This window comes from Silene latifolia, chromosome 1, assembly GCF_048544455.1.
Source record: "Silene latifolia isolate original U9 population chromosome 1, ASM4854445v1, whole genome shotgun sequence".
NCBI classification, from domain to species: domain Eukaryota; kingdom Viridiplantae; phylum Streptophyta; class Magnoliopsida; order Caryophyllales; family Caryophyllaceae; genus Silene; species Silene latifolia.
In genome coordinates this window covers 75,460,551-75,483,445 of record NC_133526.1, presented here as the reverse complement: position 1 = coordinate 75,483,445, position 22,895 = coordinate 75,460,551, and the positions used below count along the sequence as shown (strand labels likewise).

Here is a 22,895-nt window from a genome sequence, read left to right as displayed (position 1 = left end):
TGCTTGCTTAAGTCCATAAATGGAACGCTTTAGCTTGCACACTTTCTTAGGATGTTCTGGATCGATGAAACCTTCGGGTTGTACCATGTACAACTCTTCCTCCAAAAAGCCGTTTAAGAAGGCGGTTTTCACGTCCATTTGCCAAATTTCATAGTCATGAAAAGCGGCAATCGCTAAGATAATCCGAATGGAACGCAGCATGACTACGGGTGCAAAAATATCATCGTAGTGCAAACCTGGCACTTGGGTGAAACCTTTAGCCACTAGTCGTGCTTTGTAGATATCTTGTTGACCTTCCACAGAATGCTTTATCTTGTAAAGCCATTTGCATTGAAGGGGACGAACCTTAGCAGGTAAGTCAACAAGATCCCACACGTTGTTCTCATACATGGAGTCCATCTCGGATTGCATGGCCTCAAGCCATAGCTTTGAGTCAGAACTAGTCATGGCACCTTTATAGGTTGCGGGTTCACTACTCGTTAAGAGTAGAACGTCATCTATGTCATGTTCCTCGACCATACCAATGTATCTGTCCGGGGGAATAGAGACTCTTCCCGACCTCCTAGGTTCCTCAGGAATATTCACCGCAGCCGGGATTGAAGGAATCGGTTCCTCCAATGGTTGCTCGGTGTTTGGTTCTGGAATCTCCGACAGGTCGAAGGTTCTATCACTCTTTGCATTCTCGAGAAATTCTTTCTCTAAGAATGTCGCACTAGCCGCAACAAAAACGCGTTGTTCGGTTGGCGAATAGAAGTAATGACCAAGTGTTCCTTTAGGATAACCTATAAAGTATGTCTTGACCGATCGCGGGCCGAGCTTATCCTCGTGTCTCCACTTGACATAAGCCTCGCAGCCCCAAACCCGTATAAAGGACAAGTTGGGGACCGTTCCCTTCCATAGTTCATATGGAGTCTTGTCAACAGCTTTAGACGGACTTCGGTTAAGTATTAGAGCGGCTGACAAAAGAGCATAACCCCATAATGAATCAGGTAAAACCGTGTGACTCATCATGGATCGAACCATATCAAGTAGTGTTCGATTTCTCCGTTCGGACACACCATTGGTGAGGTGTTCCGGTGGAGTTAAGCGTAGGGCGATCCCACAGTCTTTAAGGTGTTGATCAAACTCGTGAGAAAGATACTCGCCACCACGATCTGAACGTAGTGTTTTTATCTTTCTACCAAGTAGGTTTTGTACCCTATTTTGGTATTCTTTGAATTTCTCAAAGGATTCACTTTTGTGCTTCATTAAGTAGACATAGCCATATCTACTTAAATCATCCGTGAAAGTGATGAAATACCTATAGCCTTCTCGTGCGGTGATTGACATAGGACCACATACATCCGTGTGTATTAGCCCTAATAGGTCTAATCGGCGGCGCATTCCAACACCTTTGAAGGAAATACGAGTCATCTTACCGATGAGACATGATTCACACGTGCCAAATGATTGAAAATCAAAGGCCGAGATAGCTCCATTTTTGATGAGCTGTTTTACGCGTTTCTCATTAATGTGTCCCATACGGCAGTGCCATAGATACGTTTGATCTTTGTCACCAACCTTTAACTTTTTATTCATTACGTGTAATATTTCCGTGGTCGGATCTAAAACATAAATTCCGTTCATGGAGCGCCTTGCCAGTAAATCATATCGTGTAATGAGAAAATGCAAGTATTATTTTCTATTACAAATGAAAAACCAAGTTTGTCAAGTGCGTAAACCGAAATAATGTTTTTCGAAAGACTAGGAACATAATAGCAATCATATAATGATAACTCAAATCCGCTAGGAAGCTGGATCACATATGTCCCCTTTGAGATGGCAGCTACTCTTGCTCCATTCCCAACACGCAGGTCCACCTCACCCTTTACGAGGGGTTCGATGTTTCGGAGCCCCTGCACATGATTACACAGATGAGAACCACAACCAGTATCTAGTACCCAAGTTCCGTAACTTGCATGGTTAATCTCAATCATATGAATAAAAGTAGAAGAAGAAGACATACCAACCGGTTTAACACGACCTGCTTTTAAGTCCTCATGATAAACAGGACATGTGCGTCTCCAATGCCCGATCATGTGGCGGTGATGGCATTCCATGTTATCTTTCTTGCTCTTTGTCGCGCCCGATGAGTTACTCGACTCACCAGGACCACTCTTACCCGAGCCCGACTTCTTGAACTTCGCCTTACCTCTTGCTAGGTTTGCACGAGCTTTGCCCTTACCCTTTCCTTTATTTGACACAACGAGAACATCTTGTTTCATGCTCCCACTGAACTTCATGTCCTTCTCGGTGTGTACGAGGAGGGAGTGCAGTTCATGGGGAGTCTTCTTCAGATCATTCATATAGTAATTCGCTCTAAATTGCGAATAACCATCGTGGAGTGAGTGAAGAATGCGGTCGATAACAATGTTCTCGCTGATGTTTCTTGTTAAAGGTCTCCAGTTTCTCGACATTCTCAATCATGCCGAGAATGTGTGGGCTAACCGGTTGGCCCTTCCGGAGTCTCGCATCAAAGAAGCGAGTGGTATGCTCATAGGTCACGATTCTCGGTGCTTTCGAGAATTCCTTAGTGAGCGTGGTGAAAATCTTGTTTGCACCATGGGCTATGAAGCGTTTCGGCAAATTGGGTTCCATTGCAAAAATGAGTACGTTTTTAATCGCACCCGCTTCCATACAGAAATCATTAAACTTGGTGATTTCAGCGGCTCTAGCCGTGGGACCTGGGTTTGCCGGGATGGGCTCTAAGAGATATTTGAGCTTCCGTCGGCGGCAGCATTCCGTAATGCCGCCTCCCGGTCCGCGAAGTTTGATCCATCATTCTTGATCGAGTAGCGATTCATCCGATTCATGAAGATCCGAAGCCAGGACTCACGGTCCAATGTGGCACTTGGCATTGGGTTATCGGTAGAACCAGCCATTTGTTATTAAGCGGTTTAAAAGTTCGTGATCTACACTGAAAAAGAAAGAAAAACAAAACGAAATAAGCAACTCATCGAGGTGATTTAAGTCTATTTAAAATTCATTTTAACATGTAGACTCAAAGCACTTGCATAATTGATCTCCCTCAAGAATGATACAAGTGATCCCAAGACTCAATTTCTGTAAATTGATAAGCCAACTGTTTAGCTAATTCTTCCGGAAGAACTCTTGGTCGATAGATTTCTGTAAATCCTATCTATAGTCCACCATAGTCACAGGATCGTACGAGTGACCATAGTGTTGAGATAAAATAGGTCAATCAGTTCCAACTTACCCGACGTAGAAGGGGTCATATTATGCCTACCGACGAAGAAGGGACTCATTGGAGTTTGACCTATAAAGACCGTTCTCAATTTTAGTTTATACGAGGAAGATCCCATCAACAAAATTATAATTCATTTTAAGTGAACGAATAACTAGCGTCTGTCGTGAATGAATTTATTTGGATGATGGCTTAAAACGTGTGACATGAGAATGTCAATGAAAACTAACTCGTGACCTCTATATGTGTCAGTTTTCATGCAATAAATAGGTGGTTTGGTATTTAGGCGGAATATGATGCATACTATCGTTACAATAAAATAAACAAAATGAATGCGATACGTAAATAAAAATCCTAGTGTGGCCTATCCTAGTAAAAAGAACAAAATACAACTTTGGAATCCACCGTTGGACCCGAAAGCTTGTCTTGGTGTTCCATCTTTGTCCATGTAGCGGGAGTGAGCTCCGGTCTCCATCTTTAGTCTTCTCAAAAATTACAATTAAAATTTACAAATATAAACCTATTTACATTCTAAATAAAAACTGTAATTAAAAGAAATAAAAATGGAGATACGAGATCTCAAAATACAACCAAGACCGTGTTCCATCATTACGGTAACACGTTCTACTAAGGCCACACTAAGTTACAACCGTTTGCAAAATAATTAAATACGTAATTAAAAGGCATTCAAAACATTCAAAATATAAACAAGAACGATAAATAAAATGCATCAACTAAAAATAAAATTATTCGTGACATAATTCCGTAATTATGTTTAATTTTTATCCAAACCACCAAAGATAATTAAAATTACATGACAAAACCGCTTCAGTCAAGTTAATTTTAATCCGAGATAATCCGTTACAATAAATCATGTTAATGTAACTTTATTTTACGTGGGTGAACCGTTTCACTAATCAAGCGAGAGCATAAAAAAACGTTTTATGCATAAAAAGGGGCCGAAAAAAACAAAAAAAAATTTTTTTTTTTTTTTTTTTTTCTTCTGTACTGTTGACGTGAACAGTACCAGGGGCCAAAAAAAATTTTTTTTTTTTTATTTTAGCAGGAAATGCCGAGAGCCTTTAAGGCCAAAAACAAAATTTACACGGCTCAAATCGTGAGCAACTTAAGATCAAAACAAAACGGTTTGATTAAAACACAATTGCAATTTACTCTAATCCGGATTAAAATAAAAAAACAATTGACATGTTCTTCACATTTTGTTGTAATTATCGATTAAAACAACAAATCGCTAAGAACAACACCAAAACAAGAGATCGAACGATCTAGCAAAATGTGTGGCACGCAAAACGATGCAAGAACGAAAACAATAAAAACAGGCCGTGAACAAGAGGCCACACGGTTTTCAATAAAATTTTCGAACCAAAAATTGTACCACACGAAATTTTATGCAATGATTTTAACCGATCTTTAACATATAGCGATGAATATCGATTACATAGACAATATGCAAAGATCAAAATTAAAACAAGACAATCAACACCGTGTAAACTAGACACGGTTTCCAACAAACACAAAAAAACGCAGCAATATAAAAATTGCCGAGACAAAAAAATTGTGCCGAGTAAAAAAAAATTGCAGCCGAGACAATTTTTTTGAACAAAATCATCGATTCAAATATCGTTTGATGAAAATCACATAGAAAAATTTGCGTGGCCTCGCTCTGATACCACTTGTAGGGTTAGATCCGTATAAAACCCTTTCTTTATAGGATTATAACGCAAAATTCATATGTAATTTTAGTCATAAAACAAAATAACAAGGAATCGATAAAGATTAGAAATAACCTTCGGTCCTAGTGCAAAAGGCAATGAGAGATCAAATTAGACCTCCTCCTAAACGATGCACCCAAGATAGTCCGAGATATGCCCTTGTGCTAGATCAAATCCTCTAATTGCCTTTGCAATATTGAGAGGATAGTTTTTGTGAGTTGTGTTGGATGTGAGATCCGAGTTCTGAGAGGCACAATTCCCAAAACCCTAAAATTTTAGCAAAAGTGAATTTTTGTTTGACAAAGAGGAGAAGCTCTCCTTTTGTCCTTGTGTGTCTCGGCCAAACCGAGTGAGAGGAGCCCATTTGGGCTTTTCATTTTCTCTTCACTTAAATTTGCGGTCCGGTCCATAGCTTACTAAATGTATACGACGCGGTTTCATTATAAACTGTTATCGGTTATCGGAAATTAAGGCATCAACTAATAATACGGGTTAGTTGAATTATTAATACATGTCCGACAAAACAGTATTGTATAATTATATTCAATATACATTTAATTTAAATATAAAACGCTTATATTTAAATTTACGAATTAACTGGTTAATTCGCCTTTAGCTCATGATATTTAATCCGTATTAAATATAATATCTCACCATCATATTTTGACTAATTATTAGTCAAATAACTCAGACTAACTGGTTAGTCAAATTTGGCATCTACATGACTGTATTTTCATACCGTCACATCACTCAAGACGTATCCTATAGGTGTGACTTTTAGGGACCAGTTGATCACCGCCATCTGTATGACAATAACGTCAAACTTATCTAGCAAGCCAACCGTTATTGATAAACGTGGATCAACTGATTATGATACAAAGTATACCCTTTGATCCTTTTAGAGGTTTGTAAGTCCTTGCACTAACTGTTAAGGACACCAACCCCAACATCCATGCCAACATATGGCATATCCAGCAATCAAGAAAAGCCTATAAGCACAACACAATCATCTATTACTACCAAGCAAACCCTAATTGTAAAGAACAAGGACACGGGTGGTGATTATGACATACCTATAGGGAGAAACTCAGCAAAAGACCGCTACCCGACTCAAGTGACGCCCTCCTAAGGCACAAGGATCTTCAAAAAGGCTTCCATGGAGGTTTTGAGGTGAAGGGAAGGGAAGGAGGCGACTGAAGGATAGGAAGAAAGTGGCGGAAGTGATTTGCGGATTTAACAAAACGCGATATAAAACCCTCGCTGAAAACTCGGTACTCGATCGAGTACCCAACATACTCGATCGAGTGACCCCCTACTCGATCGAGTAACCTAGCTACTCGATCGAGTAGCCTCTACTCTATCGAGTACCACTCATGACACGCAACCCAAGATGGTTTTGGAACGCAATTCTAAGACTAATCCCGCTCCCAAGGTCAGTCAACGCTGGTCAAAGGGTCTCTAAAAAGGGCGGATATTACATAAGATTCTTGAGAAGTTCAGCATGACCAACTCCAAGAAGGGGAACCTTCCAATGACGTCTGGGATGCAGTTGAGCAAGTCTCAGTCACCCATGACGCCTGAAGGGATTGAGCGCATGAGTCGTGTTCCTTATACATCAGCAATAGGATCAATCATGTATGCCATGATATGCACACGTCCAGACGTGGCATATGCATTGAGTATGACGAGTCGGTACCAAAAGAATCCAGGTGAAACACACTGGATAGCTGTTAAAAATATCCTTAAGTACCTACGGAGGACTAAGGATAGGGTATAGACTTATGGAGGCGATTCTAAGCTATGTGCAATCGGTTACGCATATGCTAGCTTCCAAACGGATCGAGATTATTCAAAATCTCAGTCAGGATTCGTCTTCACTCTTAATGGTGTTGCGGTCAGCTGGAAGAGTTCCAAACAGAGTGTTGTAGCAGATTCTACCACTGAATCCGAGTACTATGCTTCTTCGGAAGCAGCTAAGGAAGCGATATGGATGCGTCAATTCTTACAAGGACTTACGATAATTCCTAGTTCGAATGACCCGATCACCATATATTGTGACAATAGAGGTGCCATCTTCCAGGCTAAGGAGCCTAAGTCTAGCAACAAATCTAGACATGTACATCGGAAAGCTCACCTGATCCGTGATTATGTGGAGCAAGAAGAGATAGTGATTGACAAGATTGTGACGGATGATAACATCGCAGACCCTCTCACTAAACCGTTGAATTTTGATAAGCATGAAGGGCACGTTATTTCCATGGGAATTAAACGTGTTCCTGAGTTGTAGTAGTTGATTATGAATTTGATATATTATCTTTTTCATATACTATTTATAACTTCATCGTTTTATTATAATATTTTGTTTTTCATGTGGATTGTACTGACAACTTTGAACGCCACAAAGTGAATTGAATTACATCATATTTGTTTGGTCTGTAATCGCCCATGTGAGCTGATAACTCCGGCTATTATATTGTGCAGTCGATTGATGGTGGGTTCAACGAGCCATAAGTCAAACTGTTGACTGATCGATCACAAATGCGAGATTATAACGATACCTCGTAGGACAAATTTTTGTGACAACGTAATGGGGTCCTATATGTTTAAAAACATTCAGTGCCAGATCGTGGATAAGACATCCATTGTGTTCCTAGAGTCGATTCTTTTGACTATCGACTGTCTCTTGAGATTAAGGCAGTTTTTGGGTGACTTTGGTTTCTTTCTCACGGTATGCCGTAACTGGAGGCAAAGTAGATTTTTTCTGGGTCATTTCATATTGTGCTTACATCTGCAGGATTCGAGTTGAGGAAAATATCCAACCCTTATCAGGTATAGTTATTTCTCATGGCCACTCGAGGAGTTGTAACTGAAATGTATGGCCATGCTCGAATGATGATTCGTTTATCAGTTAAGTTACTCTCTAGTCGGGGAAACCACTCTTGATAATGATCGCTTGTAAAATACGACCTTTGTGAATACGGATTTGCAAATTGTTTTACATTGAGTGGGAGAAATTTTAGGATATGAGAATCGGTTATCACACATACACTTGTGAGGACAAGTGGGAGTTTGTTGGAGCTTGTGTCCTCCACAAATTAGTGTGATAACATTTGTAAATCTCTTACAGGTTCACAAGGGTATACTTCGTATTTTAATCAGTTGATTAACGATTACCTAATAACGGTTGGCTTGCTAGAAAGTTTGACGTTATTACCATACAGATGGCGGTGATCAACTGGTCCCTAAAGGTCACACCTATAGAATGTGTTTGAGAGATGTGGTTATGGAAATGTAATCACATTGATGCCTTATATGACTAAACAGTTAGTCAATGTGTTGATGAGACAATTATTTAATGAAGATTAAATAATATTAGTTGAGACGAATTAACTGTCAATTCGTAAATTGAATATAATAAGTTATATTTAATTAAATGTATGTAATGTTAGCTTGGACAAATTAATATGTTAATTCGTAATTAAATGTAATCGGTTATATTTAATATCAACAAGATGAATGTGTCATAGTGGTAATAGTCAGGGTACTCAAACCAAGAGGTTATGAGTTCGATCCTCACTAGATGACAATTTATATTTAACACATTTTTACATTTTTGGAATAACCGAAAATAAGAGAAATTAATTCTCCTAAATTCGGTAATGGGCCGAAAATTAGAAGAAGAAGAAATCTACCCTAATCTTCCATATACACGGTTTATAGGGGAGAAAAGGGAGATGATTCTAACCTAATTCATTTTTCCCATTTGCTTGCCTTTCATCAAAAACACAAAAACGATAAACCCTAATTTAATTTACTGAAATTTGGGGATCGATTCTAGCAACAAGTTAAGGGCATTTCTCATATCGTCTTGGGTGCAACTAATAGGCGAATATCATTGCGATATTGTTCTTAGGTCGAATTTGCTAGGACCGAAGGTTATTTCTTAATCCTTTACGATCTTGTTTATGCATTTTATTTTATGACTAGTAATTCATCATATTATAATTCGTTATAGTCCTTAAAATTAAAGGGATGCATACAGATAAATCCCACATTTAGCCTATTAGTTATTCTTGGCCTTTTAGTTATAGTGATAGTATCGACACAATATTGTCGGATAATTCTTACAAGAGAAAAAAAAACCATCAAATGATAATTAAATTTGAAATGGAGAGATACGTATTCAATGTATTCAATTACTATATTAGTCTTACTTCGTTCACTTTGTTAGGCTATTTTTCTTTTAGCTATTGAAGGACAAAAACTTGACCGCCTTTGGTAAATTGGGGGTTAAGAAACTCCTCAATCTCCGGAGCACCAATATCTTGAAGTTACATAATACATAACCCATGTATAAGTATTAATCATTGATTTCTATATAAAAAAAACTTATGTCTATATACATGTAAATAGACTATTTAATTTGAGTATGATGAATTGAGAATGCAAATCATTACTGAATTTACGAGTTAGCATAAATCATGAATCGTCAGAGCAATGAGCAACGTCATCCGTTCAACATATACATTCAAAAAAACTCTCTATTTAATGCCTAAATCCCATTAATTTACTAGGTTGTTAATAGAGGAGAAGAAGTGTTACTCATGATTAGATTTTTTTTTTGTATCTTTTACAAAGACCCACATTTTAACGACAAATACAATGCCTCTATTCACTACTAATCTCATATTATTATTATTGTTTATATTACCGTGTTATTCTGTTCAATCTAATAATTTACATCCTATTTTATCGTCTGCAATGTTTTCAAATCAAAATATATTTTATACAAGTAGTATTAATAAAAAAAGGAAATTTGTATAGAACCCGTGATTTTTCACGGGTTTCAAAACTAGTTTTCATTTACACACTTGCCAAGACAACAATAACAACGTAAATATCTTTAAGTTTACATTATAAAAAATTTAAAGTTTGATATTCTCATTGTACTTTATAGGCGAATCAAATAAGATTCCACATGACCATATTTTGTCTTACATATTGCAAAGAATCGTAAATATTCTATTCGTTCATGAATAGTGTAAAAAAAAGGAATGTTGTATTTGGTCTTGAATCGAGGGAGTATAGTATTTGCTCATTATTATTAACCTGGGTTAGATGTCGAATTATGTGCGAAAAAGATGGTGTATTTCTAAGTATGTTATTTGTCCCACGTTGAAAAATATGTTGGTGTGGTGAATATATTACTTATAAATAATAGAATTGTCCCACATCGAAAGTTTAGCATAAGGTGGGTGATCATATGATTATAAATAGAAGGCATCCTTAGAACCCAAATACAAACCCAAAACCTTCTGAGTCTCTTAAGCATTGTCTTGGAGAGCTCTTAAGAGTTTATCTCATTAACTCCACGATATGATATATATATTTTTTATATTATGTCCAAGTGGTGTTTATAATTTTTATATAAAAACTTATACATCTCATTTCGCAAAAAAGTAACATAATTTTTTTTTTTGAAAAATTATATAATTAGATTCATGGTAAATAAATGCTAGCATTAGAATATAGTATCATATTGTTTGCACATATTTTAATTACGATAAGAAGTTACAAAAAAATGTATTATACAAATATAAATAAATAGTACTCCTATAGTATTTGCTTATTATTATTAAACTGGGTTAGATGTCGAATTAGGTGTGAAAAAGATGGTGTATTTCTAAGTATATTGTTTGTCCCACATTGAAAAATAATGTTAGTGTGGTAAATATACTACATATAAATAGTTGAATTGTCCCACATTAGAAGATTATCATGAGGTGAGGTATCACATGATTATAAATATGAGTCATAACTTAGGGGTATCAATCCAAAATTTTTTGAATCGCTTAATATATTACTATATTAGTGATATTATAATGTTTATTTTAAGACAATCGATAGTATAATAACTTTATTTAAGACAAAGTCATAATTAAAAAATAAAATGGGTGCTAAATATACATAAATTTGTTTGTGTCATATAATGATAATCTCTGCACTAAAATAGAAAATTTATGAATTATAATACAATCAAGTGTTGCATAAAAAGATCTTAAATCCACAAACAAATCAATAATGAGCTTTTTTACATTGATAAATAGTAGAATTAATTTTTTTTAACTTTCAAATATAGGTAATTATTATCCCTCATTACATTTGAGTAACTAAAATACATCATAATTTTTAACCCTTAATCAAAATCGCACCAGAAAAAGGAATTATTTTACATTTGTTTATACATTCTATTGCTCTCTCAATTACATCTTAAAAGTCGTGTTAGGAAAAAAAAGGTAATTTAAATAATATCATTTGTACATATTTTAATTATGACAAAAAATGGAAAAAAACGTACGAATATAAATAGATAGTATAATATTTTTTCATTATTAAATCGGGTTGGATATCGAAATAGGTGCAAAAAAAATGGTGTACCTTTTTCATGTGTTATTTATCCCACGTTGAAAAATAATATAGGTGTGGTAAATATACTACATATAAATAGTTGAATTGTCCCACATCAGAAAATTATCATAAGGTGGGGTGATCTTAAAAATTAATTTAGAAAAGTATTATAAATAATATTTGTTGATGTAAAAAATAAAGTGGAGAATCTTTTAATTATTATAAAATTTATTTCCTATATTATATTCAAGTGATGTTTCTAATTTTTATATAAAAAAATTTAGATTTCATTTGGCAAAAAATATCATTAAGAAAATTAGAAAATAACAAATTTGATTCGTGGTAAAAATGATATTATTAGCGTATAGATTTCATATAATTTGTACATATATAAAATTGTGTACTTCTTAGTATGTTATATGTCCCACATTGAAAAATAATGTAAGATTATATAAAAATAATAGAATTGTCCCACATCGAAAGATTAACATAAGATGTAGTGGTCTTATGATTATAAATATGAGGCATCCTTGGAACTTAGGTATCAACCTAACATCTTTTGCGTCTCTTAAATAAGATGTTTTGACTTTTGATCATATCTAAATAAATGATTAGACATAAGATGTAAATATTAAGACCTTATAACCAATTTTTTTTAACTAAGTTAATTGCCTCGTTGCAACGCACGGGCATCCAAACTAGTATTTATTATTGCCTAATATAGAATGAAGATTGACAGCCATTATTTGATGGCTAATTTGACGGCTATATTATTGTATACAATATTGTATAAGAGAATATTCCATTTTTGGGCATAATAATTGACAGCAATATATTATTGACTATAATATATTATTATTATTATTATTATTATTATTATTATTATTATTATTATTATTATTATTATTATTATTATTATTATTATTATTGATTGACTACAATATATTAGAAGGGAATATTAGAAGGGAATATTCCGTATGGGGGGAAGTTGAGTGGGAAACATGAGCGGGAATAACACGGATGTGTTATTCTTTTAGTTTATAGGGGATGGGCTTGGTGGGAAATGAGACAGAGTTAGAGTTAAAGTAAAATTTAAATTTAATATTAATACTTTTACAAAAATAAAATCGTACGTTATTTATAACTATAAAATATACTCCCTCCAATTTCCTATTGTCTTCCCTCTTTCCTTTTTCACACAAGTTTGATTATCTTCTCTGTTTCCTTTTTTGGTAAGTTTTATTCATTTTTTATTATTTTTTCTCTCTTAAAAATCAACAACTCTCACTACTTTATTCACTCTATTTATTCATTATCTATTCTTTATTATTATCTCTCTCCTATAAACTTTACAATTTATAATATTTACCAATACTTTATTCCTTCTTTCTTCCCCTTTCTTATTTTTTGTGCCCAAAAGAAAAGGGAAGATATTAGAAAATTGGAGGGAGTATATTTTAGTAAATTTAAATAGCGTGTTCTATGTTCTAAATTACATGGGATATCGTATCCGTGTCCATGTTTGTTTTGGTGCTACCTAGCTCTCCATCCAGACTCCAGTAAACATATCTATTCCCTTTTGGACTGTGTTATTTAGTAGTTATATATCCCGTAAAAACTGGAGGCATTGTATTTTGTATGGTTTAAAATTTCCATTTTTCTTTCCTTAATTTTTGTATTAAAATTAATAAATAACTATTAATCGAGACGGAAAGAGTATATTACAATTCATCAAATGGTTAATGCTTCACAAATTGACAACATTGAACATTCTCTCTGGTTTGACCCATGATATCTTTTGTTTTGACTTTGAAGGGCTAAACTTCTAAATTGGTAAAAAAAAAAAGTAGAGAGTTTTGGACAAATTTGTAAAAAAAAAAAAAGTAACATGTTGAATAAATTGATAAAAAAAAAATAGCATATTTGACAAATTGGTAAAAAAAATTTGATTAAGTCATAAATTGATAAAAATTATTTAATTAAGTGATATTTAGGCCAAAATTTATAAATAATAGGGTTAATTGACAAGAATAATCCAAACTTTAGGCGGTCTTCTCAAAATAATCTCAACTTCATTAAATCTCAAAATAAACCGTACTATTGACCCCCTCTTCCCATAATAGACTCACCCATTTTCTAACCTGATATCATAGGTAAATATTACTTGACATGCATTTTCTTTTAAAAATTAATTAATTAATAATAACAACATCCTCCATTTTATTCTTCTCCAAAACCCCCAATTTGCCTTCACCATTAAAACACCTCTATTATTGTGTTCTTTTTTTCCTTTATCACCCAAATTAAAACTTGTATTTTCACCACCATTTCTATCACCTAAAAACCCCATATTAAGCTATCAATTGTGAAACTCTAAAGCAAGAGTTGAAGATGATATCCCGCTATCAACTGTCCAAAATGGTTCAATTTTATCTTCTACACAATTACGAATCGAATCACCGATTATCGGCGCATCTTTCTTCTCATCTGCATCATCAAACCCAAAAAATCCCCAATTTAATCTCCTCCATATAAATCCAAACTAACTCCTAAAAACCTAATTAACTCAATGCACTCAAATACTCAATTAATCCACACCAGTGGCACTCAATGTTTGCTTGAATTTCTTCAATTCTTCATAATGATTTGTGTAATTGGGAATTCATCAATTAATCTGATTGTAATTATTTCGCCTGCCATCATTCATTTGGTGGGGATAATGGAGTAAAGTTAGTGTTACTTGAAGCTAATTTGAGTTGTCTGATATACTTTGTAAATTGAAGAGGGTGATTTTGGAATTAATGGAATGAAGGTTGAAGAGGGTTTCCGTATCTTGAATTTGGTGTTGGTGATTTTTTTTTCTCTTACTGTTGGTGATGAGTCATAATTATATACATATTTATGCCTCCCCTTAGTTTTGATACGGTTTTCGTGCTAGTTTATATTAATTACATGCCTTTTATGTTAGAATGTTGTACTTCCGCTATTTGGTGTTTAATGCATGAATGATGCATTTGAGGAGCAAAGGAATGAAATGGGAATCGCGGAGTGGGCATGAAGGAATACACGAAGCATGACACGGGAATCTAGAAGAATAAAGGAAGAGAAGTAAGAAGACAACACGAAGAAAAGAGCTGAAACAAGGAGCATACTCGATCGAACCCGGGCAAGCTCGATCAACTGGCTATGTACTCGATCAAGTACACCCAGGCTCGATCAAGTACACTCTATTCTCAGGATTTTCCACAATTTCCTTAAGTCGGTTGTGTTTTACTATAAATACCCAATTCGTACCCTATGTTTATTTACGCTTTATCTTACCTAACTTAGATTTACCCTAGAAAACTGTCTAAAACTCTTAGTTTAGTTTTATTATTATTGATTCCGGATCTAAACACTCTTTAATTACGGTACTCTCTAATCCTTCTTTAGTTATTATTAATTCAAGTTCTATTTCATTTAATTGCTTGTTATACATCTTTTATGCTTTTAATTACATCATCTAAAATTATTATTGTTGTTATTACCGTTAGTATGTGTAGCTAATTTCATAATTTAGGGTAAAAAGGAATCTAGGTTGTTAGAAAAGGGTTAAATAATGAATTGATTGTTAAATTGCTCTTGATTGTTGTTCAATTGTTGTCTTACATCTAATTAATTAATTACTGATCAGAGTTGGTTAATTAGTCTTGCAAACTAGGATTTTCACCGACTGGGTTAAGACTAGTATAGGCCACGATAATTGAATTAGGCTGACTTAATAATAGTGATCACATAATAAGTTTAGATCTAAAAAGACATATTAGAATCCACTGATCGTATGACTTTCAACAATATAAATTGTTCAATTAATGAATTAAATCTCACCCTTAGATGACTACCTAGTGAACCCAATCTCTAGACTCTTTAATATTATTGAATTTGTCTTTATTTACATCGCAATTAGTTTAGAAATCAAACAAACAAAACCCCATAAAATTGTTACCTATAAGACGAATCTAAATATAAACAAACTAGATTAATTAACTCGCCTCCCTGTGGATTCGACCCTTTCTTACTGCTAGCTATTAGTTAGTTGAGAATAGGATTATTTTGATAGGCCAACGACTGAAAATAACCTTATAAGTTGGTGAACGGGAATAGGAAAAAGAAAGAAAAGCAATTACTTGATTAACAGGTATCCTGTCACCTTTTCAATTTTGAGAAGAGGGTATCTATAGTGCGGATTATTTTGAGTTAAAACATATTGTGGATTATTTTGAGAATATCCTTAAAGTTCGGATTATTTCCATCAAATAACCCTAAATAATATTATAAAAAAAACTTTTATTAATGAACATTTAGTAAGTAATATATGCGGACAATATTTTGATCTTTAATATATTCTCGACTTAAATTTATTCTGACTTGAAATTACATTTACGATTCATTTGGGTTAATTAGGTCGAGTTTGGGTCAGGTCATTTTCGGGTTTATTAGAACTCGGATAAGTTCAAGTCGTGTCGAATCATTTCTAACTTTGGTCATTTTCGGGTCTAAACTATAAAGTTTATTAGGGCCAATGGTTAGTTTACAATGATAAACATTCTTGTCGGGTCATGTTGGTTAATATCAATTCGAGTTACGGGTTATTCTTGGCTCCTTAGTTTGGGTGTCGTGTCAACTCGGGTCATGTCTTTCAAGTTGGGCCAATTATTTTTATATTAACCAAAGACTATAAAAATAGTTTAAAAAATCATTAGTTATTTTCTCTACCCAAAATTTATATTAACTACCAGAGACTATAATAATAAAAACTGAGCCGAACTAACTTGGCTGAAGGATTTAATTAAACTGACGCAATACCCGAACTGAGGATCCTATCATGACCCGTGATCCAAATTGATCTGAACCAATATGAACCGACACGAATGTTTATTATTGTAAACTAACCATTGACCCAATAAACTTGAATAATAGACTGAAAAATGACCCAAATCTGAAATGATTCGACCCGATCCGACTCGATATATATTAAGTCGATATATATTATTTACCATTAAAACATTAAGAACAGATATTTAATATTATTTATTTATTTTGGCCTAAATATCACTTAACCAACTTTTTTTTACCAAATTGTCCAATATGCTATTTTTTTTACCAATTTGTCCAACATGCTACTTGTTTTACCAATTTGTCCAAAACTCTCTACTTTTTTTACCAATTTGGGAGTTTGGCCGACTTTGAAGAGTAATATGAAGGAACTAAGGATGTGGCTTATTGCGAGCTAGATTGCATTGAAACGTCACGGGTACGGACAAGAGCACAAAACAGATACATGATATAACACCACATAAAATATTGGATATAAATACCTTATATAAACTTAATAAAATATATACGGGTATATTTTATAGTTATAAAAGTACTACTCCGTATTTCATAAAGTATTTTTATATTAAATTTAAAAATTAAAATTATATAGTTATATGCTAATGAATTAAAACCTTAATTCGTATTAATAATAAACCATATCCCGACATATACAGAAAATATGTTACATATGCAAAAGATAATCATGGTTTTATTATACCTTTAAATTACATCATATGGGTATAAAAAAATTTAAAAAATAATTAAAATTAGACATGGTTAGTCAAGTGTCTGACACATATTTCTGGGTGTCGTGCAAGGGTCAGTGTCTGACATGGTGTGGAACACAGACACGCTAGATGGTTGACGTGTTTATAATCCCTATTTTGTAAGTATTAACACTTACTGACGTGTCTTATTTTATAGGATTTAAATCCCCTTTTTAGCTCATTTTCACATGTCATTTGCACTTTACAAAGTGATTATCTGAGTTAATTTCATATTCTACGTACTTTGCATGTGTTGGTTGTGTTTTGTTTGAAATGAAGGAATTCATGGCTTTTTCTTACCATTTTGGCATCTACCAAGGAACATAAGGCTATGAGGAACGAGTTGCGGCCATGAAAGGGCATTTTGGGATGTTTCACAGGACCCAAGGAAGAAGTGACGGGATTTGATCAAGTCTCGAGTGAAGATATGGAGCTTTGAAGAAGTTGCACGTGTCCCCATGCACGTCCCCTACCCCTAGGGGATGTGAATCATTGGAATTATTGAACAAATTTGCTCCAAAATCAATTTGCTACGTCCCCTATCGGGGATATGTCCCCTACCCCCAGGGGAAGCATTCATGAGACTTGTAATTGAGGAATTGTCGAAGCACGGCTGGGTACCTGCATCCCCGATCGGGGACGTGTTCCTGGGGTACCGGGGACATGGTTCTCAACGCCAAAACGCTTCAACTTCTCCCATTTACCTATATAAACTCTTGTATTCCGTCTAATTTCATCGTCCAATAATTTACATTTCAGTTTAACATCAAACCCTAGTTTAATAATTTAGTTTGTAATCGTTTGCTACAGTCGTTCAAGTTATTTCAAGTTGATTTCCGAGTTTATATTGTTCTTATTTCCTTCAAGTTCTTGTTCTTGTTTTCTTCAAGTTGATAATTTCTGTCCCTAATCTACTTTATCATTTCATTTCTATTTTTATATATCGTTATCATGTTTATGTTTATATATATAATCGTTGTTGGTTTTACCGTAAATATGTGCGAGTAGTCTTTTAATCTAGGGGCGGGGCAACCATGTTTGATTAGCATTTCTTATATGTTAGATTAGAGAATCTTTTTATCAATTTGTTATTTATAATTCATGCTTGTTTCGTATTGTTAATCTTTGACTATTGGTCATGATCGTTGATTAATTTGTTATTCTTTTCCTAAAATCGAAAGTCGGGAATTGAATTAGGCAAAACATGTTTAGTAGACCGAACTAATTTGTGCGAAAGCTCATTAGTAATCGTTCTATGGTTGAATAATAGGCCGAAGGGAAATTGCTAAAAGCCTAAACAACAATTGGTATCTATGTTCTTCTAATTTGACATCGTCTTATGCTAATCTATACATGTATAACTCCATTCCTCCTAGATCTTTTATCATAATTGTTTACATCTTATTTACATAACTGTTTTCATCTTAAACAACCAAAACAAAAACAAATCGTGACCGACCTTGATAGAATTCTACCCATAACTTGTCATATTGCATCTACCGTCTCCCTGAGATCGACCCCTACTTCTCTAACTACATTTGTTTGTTAGATAAGCTTAGAGTATCTTTGTTAGGTACGCGATAAGCCTATCACTTACCTTTTGCCTAGAATTTTCCACTTCTATACCCTTGCCAAAAAAACCAAAATCCGATTCTTTCCCTCTCTAATCGTGCAACCTCTTAGAATAATTAATCTTCTACAATTACAAATTACAAATTGAATGTAAAATAAGTATTTTACTCATTAATTACAAATTATTACTACGTATAATGTTTATGTAAAATAAGTATTTTACTCATTAATTACAAATTATTAATACGTATAATGTTCTCTTAATCTCTTTGATGCATTGCTGCTTAGAATTTTTTTTGGTTTATATACATACGGTATTGGTTTTGTGAGATTAGAAATTGACGGTGGCGGTTAAGAACGACACGAGGAGTTCGTTGGTGGGGCAGAGGGTTGTTTGATGTGGATGGGGGTGTTAGGATCACCGGTGTTAGGCGGTTGGATAGTTTTGGGAGGGCGAAGATGGTACTGGTGGTTGGGGTCGCTCAATGAAGAAGTTTGCTGGTTTTAACATTTTTTTGTATGTAGTATGTACAAATCTTGGCAACAATAATTTTAACACCCCCATTTAATCAGGAGCTTTTAGTTAGGCCTCCCAAATAAATAAGAGCGTTATCATCTCGGTTTCCCGAGGTAGTGAATAACAAAGTATAACAAAGCAAAGTACTTTAGATAAAATTTAGCGATTACATGTTTATTACACATTATCCAAACTAAAACTTAAATAAAATAAATTACAACTCGCAGCGGAAATAAATAAAGTGAATAAAGAACTATGTGGTCTAAATTTCTAGGTAGATTGGCCGAAGTCCCCACGCATCCCCATAAGCTCCCAAGTGAGCTAGCGCAAGTACCTGTCAAATCTGCTCCACAGTTACGGTTCATCACAGGTGTTCACGAATACACTATCAACCACGAGGTTGAGTAGGAATAAACTAAACAACAATAATAATCCAACCAATGTACACATCCTTCAAATTCTCATCACTTCATCCATACAACTCACTTACAACACTGGCAGTAGCACAACCCCCTTAACACCGTGCTATGCTCAACTGGCAGTAGTACTTGCGTACCATGCTCACCTGGCAGTAGTAATTACTTACTATACACAACTATCTCTGGCAGTAGTAATTACTTACTATGCACATCTGGCAGTAACGATTACTCGCTATGCACAACTGGCAGTAACACCCTCCGTGTTATGCTCAACTGAACAACCATCGCACCACACCATATATAACCAACAATAATGAACAATAACAATCCAGTCATACGGCTCCGTTAATAACTTAGCATACACATATACTCCGTTTCCAATACTCATTCATAATATTAACATTAACCTCGTCATCCATCACAACTCAATATACATTCGCATAATAATAAAATACGAGTTGAGTAGGTAATTCCTACCTTAGCAAATACTCCAGACAATGAAATCCAAGTAGTAATTCAATTAATAATAATCTTCAACAAGCCGTCACATAAATAAATAAATAATTTAATTATTAATTATTCAATTCATTACATTATTTAATCAATTATAACTTTATTATATTAATTATTTCCCGTGTAAATTATTACGTAAAAACCCGTCTCAAACCCAACTCAAATCCCGACCCATAACTATAACTAATCTAATTATAAGACGATAAGACGACATGTAAATAATTAATTGGACCCGTCTTAAATAACACTTAACATCCCCATACTCACGTTAAACCCATGTTTCACACTACCTACCACACTCTTCCTCTTAAACCCTAATTTTAACGGCCAACCACCCATCACTCATCACCACCATGGCCATCTTCACCTCACACCTGGCCACGGTGGCCAGCAGCCGCAACAACCACCCAGGATAGCAACAACAACGGCACAAACAACAGTAACAAAAACAGCCCGATAGCAAACCCATACACCCACGGCTTATACACCATCACAACCAAAACCACCAACAAACCACCACTTACTCAGCCACTTCACTAACCCACCAGCTAAGGCACCACCAGTCTTGACCTGCTCCCACGACATCCCCAACCACGGTTCCCACGCAGCTTTAACACCAACAACAGTTGAACCCGACGCAACGTATACAAAAGACACGGTTTACACCACCAATCACGACCACCACCAATAACCGCCACTATTACCATCACCAGACCTAGACCAAGCCCTAGCTGTAAGAATATTGGGTCCAATACTATTTATGTGAACACACTATTATACAGATTGTATTTGTCTGCTATCCTTTACGTTTAGCCCAATATAGTGATCCATCTGGATAATATAATACGAGCATATTAATTACGTCTTATAAAGTATGGGCCGGATATCTTAATTGTGTAGATACCCATTAGGTTACTAATGCATGATGGGCGCATTATATTAAGGAGACTATATATAAGTCACCTGGTTTATAGTCCCTGGTAGCACACAATAACCTAATCTCCCTGCATCCCACCAGTAGAGAGGTCCCTATTGGTATGTGTGCCTACTAGAAGACCTAATTCGAAGACCGTCCCTTCAGGTGCTTCATCCCAACCTTTCGTCATGTAATCAGGTACGCTTCCGCTCTACAGTTTATACCGAGTAATTTAGTATGAAGTTTATGGTCTCAATTCGGATTAATTCTAACAAGTGGTATCAGAGCCACCTTCATATTAAATTATTTGGATCTGAAACTGATAAGGCATTAAGTGTTCTTTTTTTTTTTGGTAAAATGTAAGTATATTACTGAAAAATCGTCACCATACACCAAGTAGATTAGTGGTCAAAAGACCCAACCTAAAACTACTTGCACTAGTCTATAGCGGCCCAAAAAGCAGCCCAAACCGACAACAAAACCAAATGCATCTAGACACATCCTTATCAGTAAACAAAACACGACACCAGGGAAATATCACTTTCCTCTTTTCGTCTCACATTCCTTCAAATTCATCTTCACAGTCTGCAATCAATGGCGATTTTGTAATCTCTCCAGAAGATCATTGTCTCGCAGTCCCAGATTCTCACGAAACCTCAAGGTCCGATCCATTACCTCTTTGATGATCATATTTACAAGTTTGCTTGGTGTTATCAGGATTAAATCGTGTTTACTTAGGTTCCTTTGCTTCCAAATGGCATATAAACAGGCATTGATGATGGCATTGATGATATCTTTCCGCAGCCTAGGACCACTTAGGCCTCGTCTCCAATCAGAGGATGCATCTGATGGGATAGTCTCTCCAATCAAACTGCCAATGAGGGAGATGACTTTAGAGTTGTACTCACATTCAAAGAAAAGATGTGAGGACGTTTCAGGGCCATTTCCACAGATTGCACAGGTATCATCCTCACTTATCCCTAATCTGTGTAGTTTTGCGTTGGTGTTTAGAGCATTATGCATATAGATCCAAGTTAGGAAACTATGCTTAGGGACCGTGTGTTTGTTCCAGACGAAACAGTGCCAATGGATTTTATCCCCTTTGTTTTTGATGACATCATAACCTTTGGCTATAGAGTATTCTCTTCCTTGATCAGTAGCAGATGTGCTGTTGGTAGGAGACCTGGAAAAGATCTTTGACCTGACAAATCTTCCTCCATGACCAGCTAGAGTTATTCGAAGGATACTATGCATTAAGTGTTCTACGCAATGTGTTGGTCGTGATCCGTTGACCATGAATTATTCACTATTGAGTTTTGTCTGGTGTGCATTCGGAGTTGATATTCGGTATTCGGTATTTCATGGCACATGTTGGAGAAAAAGGAACATACATCGGATGTACTACATCCAATTTTTTTGTTTTTTGAGCATATATGTATTTTTTTTTTGAGCTTATTACCTCAAACTTTATTTATTTTTGAGCATATGTGTATTTTTTTGAGCATAATAAAGTTTATAAGTTAGATTTTAATATTTTTTCCGTCAAAACTCAAATTTAACTAAACTTATATGTAATGTTTTTGAGTTTTATTCTAATTTTTTAGAGCTTAATGTTTAAGTGAATAAGCTCAGAAACTTCATATTAAAATTCAGAAACTTTAAAACAAAACTCAAAAACTTTATTATAATGCTCAGAAACTATAGAATTGGAGGTAATACATCAGATGTATAATCCTCTTACTATGTTGGAGAATAAGGATACTATGGTTTGATAAAAGTTTACGGATGCTTGAACTCGTAATTCTAGCACTCTAGCTATTACTAAAATAATAAGTAAACTAGATAAGGAATACGTAACGTATTGTTTTGGCCGCCGTTAGATTTGAGTGAGGTTTTTAGCCAATGCTTGTTAAGTTTTCTTTTGGTATAATTTGGATAGTAAACAACAA

At 34.9% G+C, this 22,895-nt stretch overlaps 1 protein-coding gene across 1 annotated transcript; it reads right to left on the bottom strand.

The window, feature by feature from the left end:
- Positions 1 to 21,537: 21,537 nt before the first annotated feature.
- LOC141648976 (uncharacterized) lies at positions 21,538 to 22,200 on the bottom strand. The gene has a single exon (XM_074457684.1). The coding sequence runs from the start codon at positions 22,198 to 22,200 to the stop codon at positions 21,538 to 21,540; it is 663 nt and encodes a 220-aa protein (XP_074313785.1).
- Positions 22,201 to 22,895: the final 695 nt, after the last annotated feature.

Coding starts and splice junctions, on each gene's coding strand:
- LOC141648976 (XM_074457684.1), bottom strand. CDS start 22,200: ATGCATAGTATCCTTCGAATAACTCTAGCTGGTCATGGAGGAAGATTT.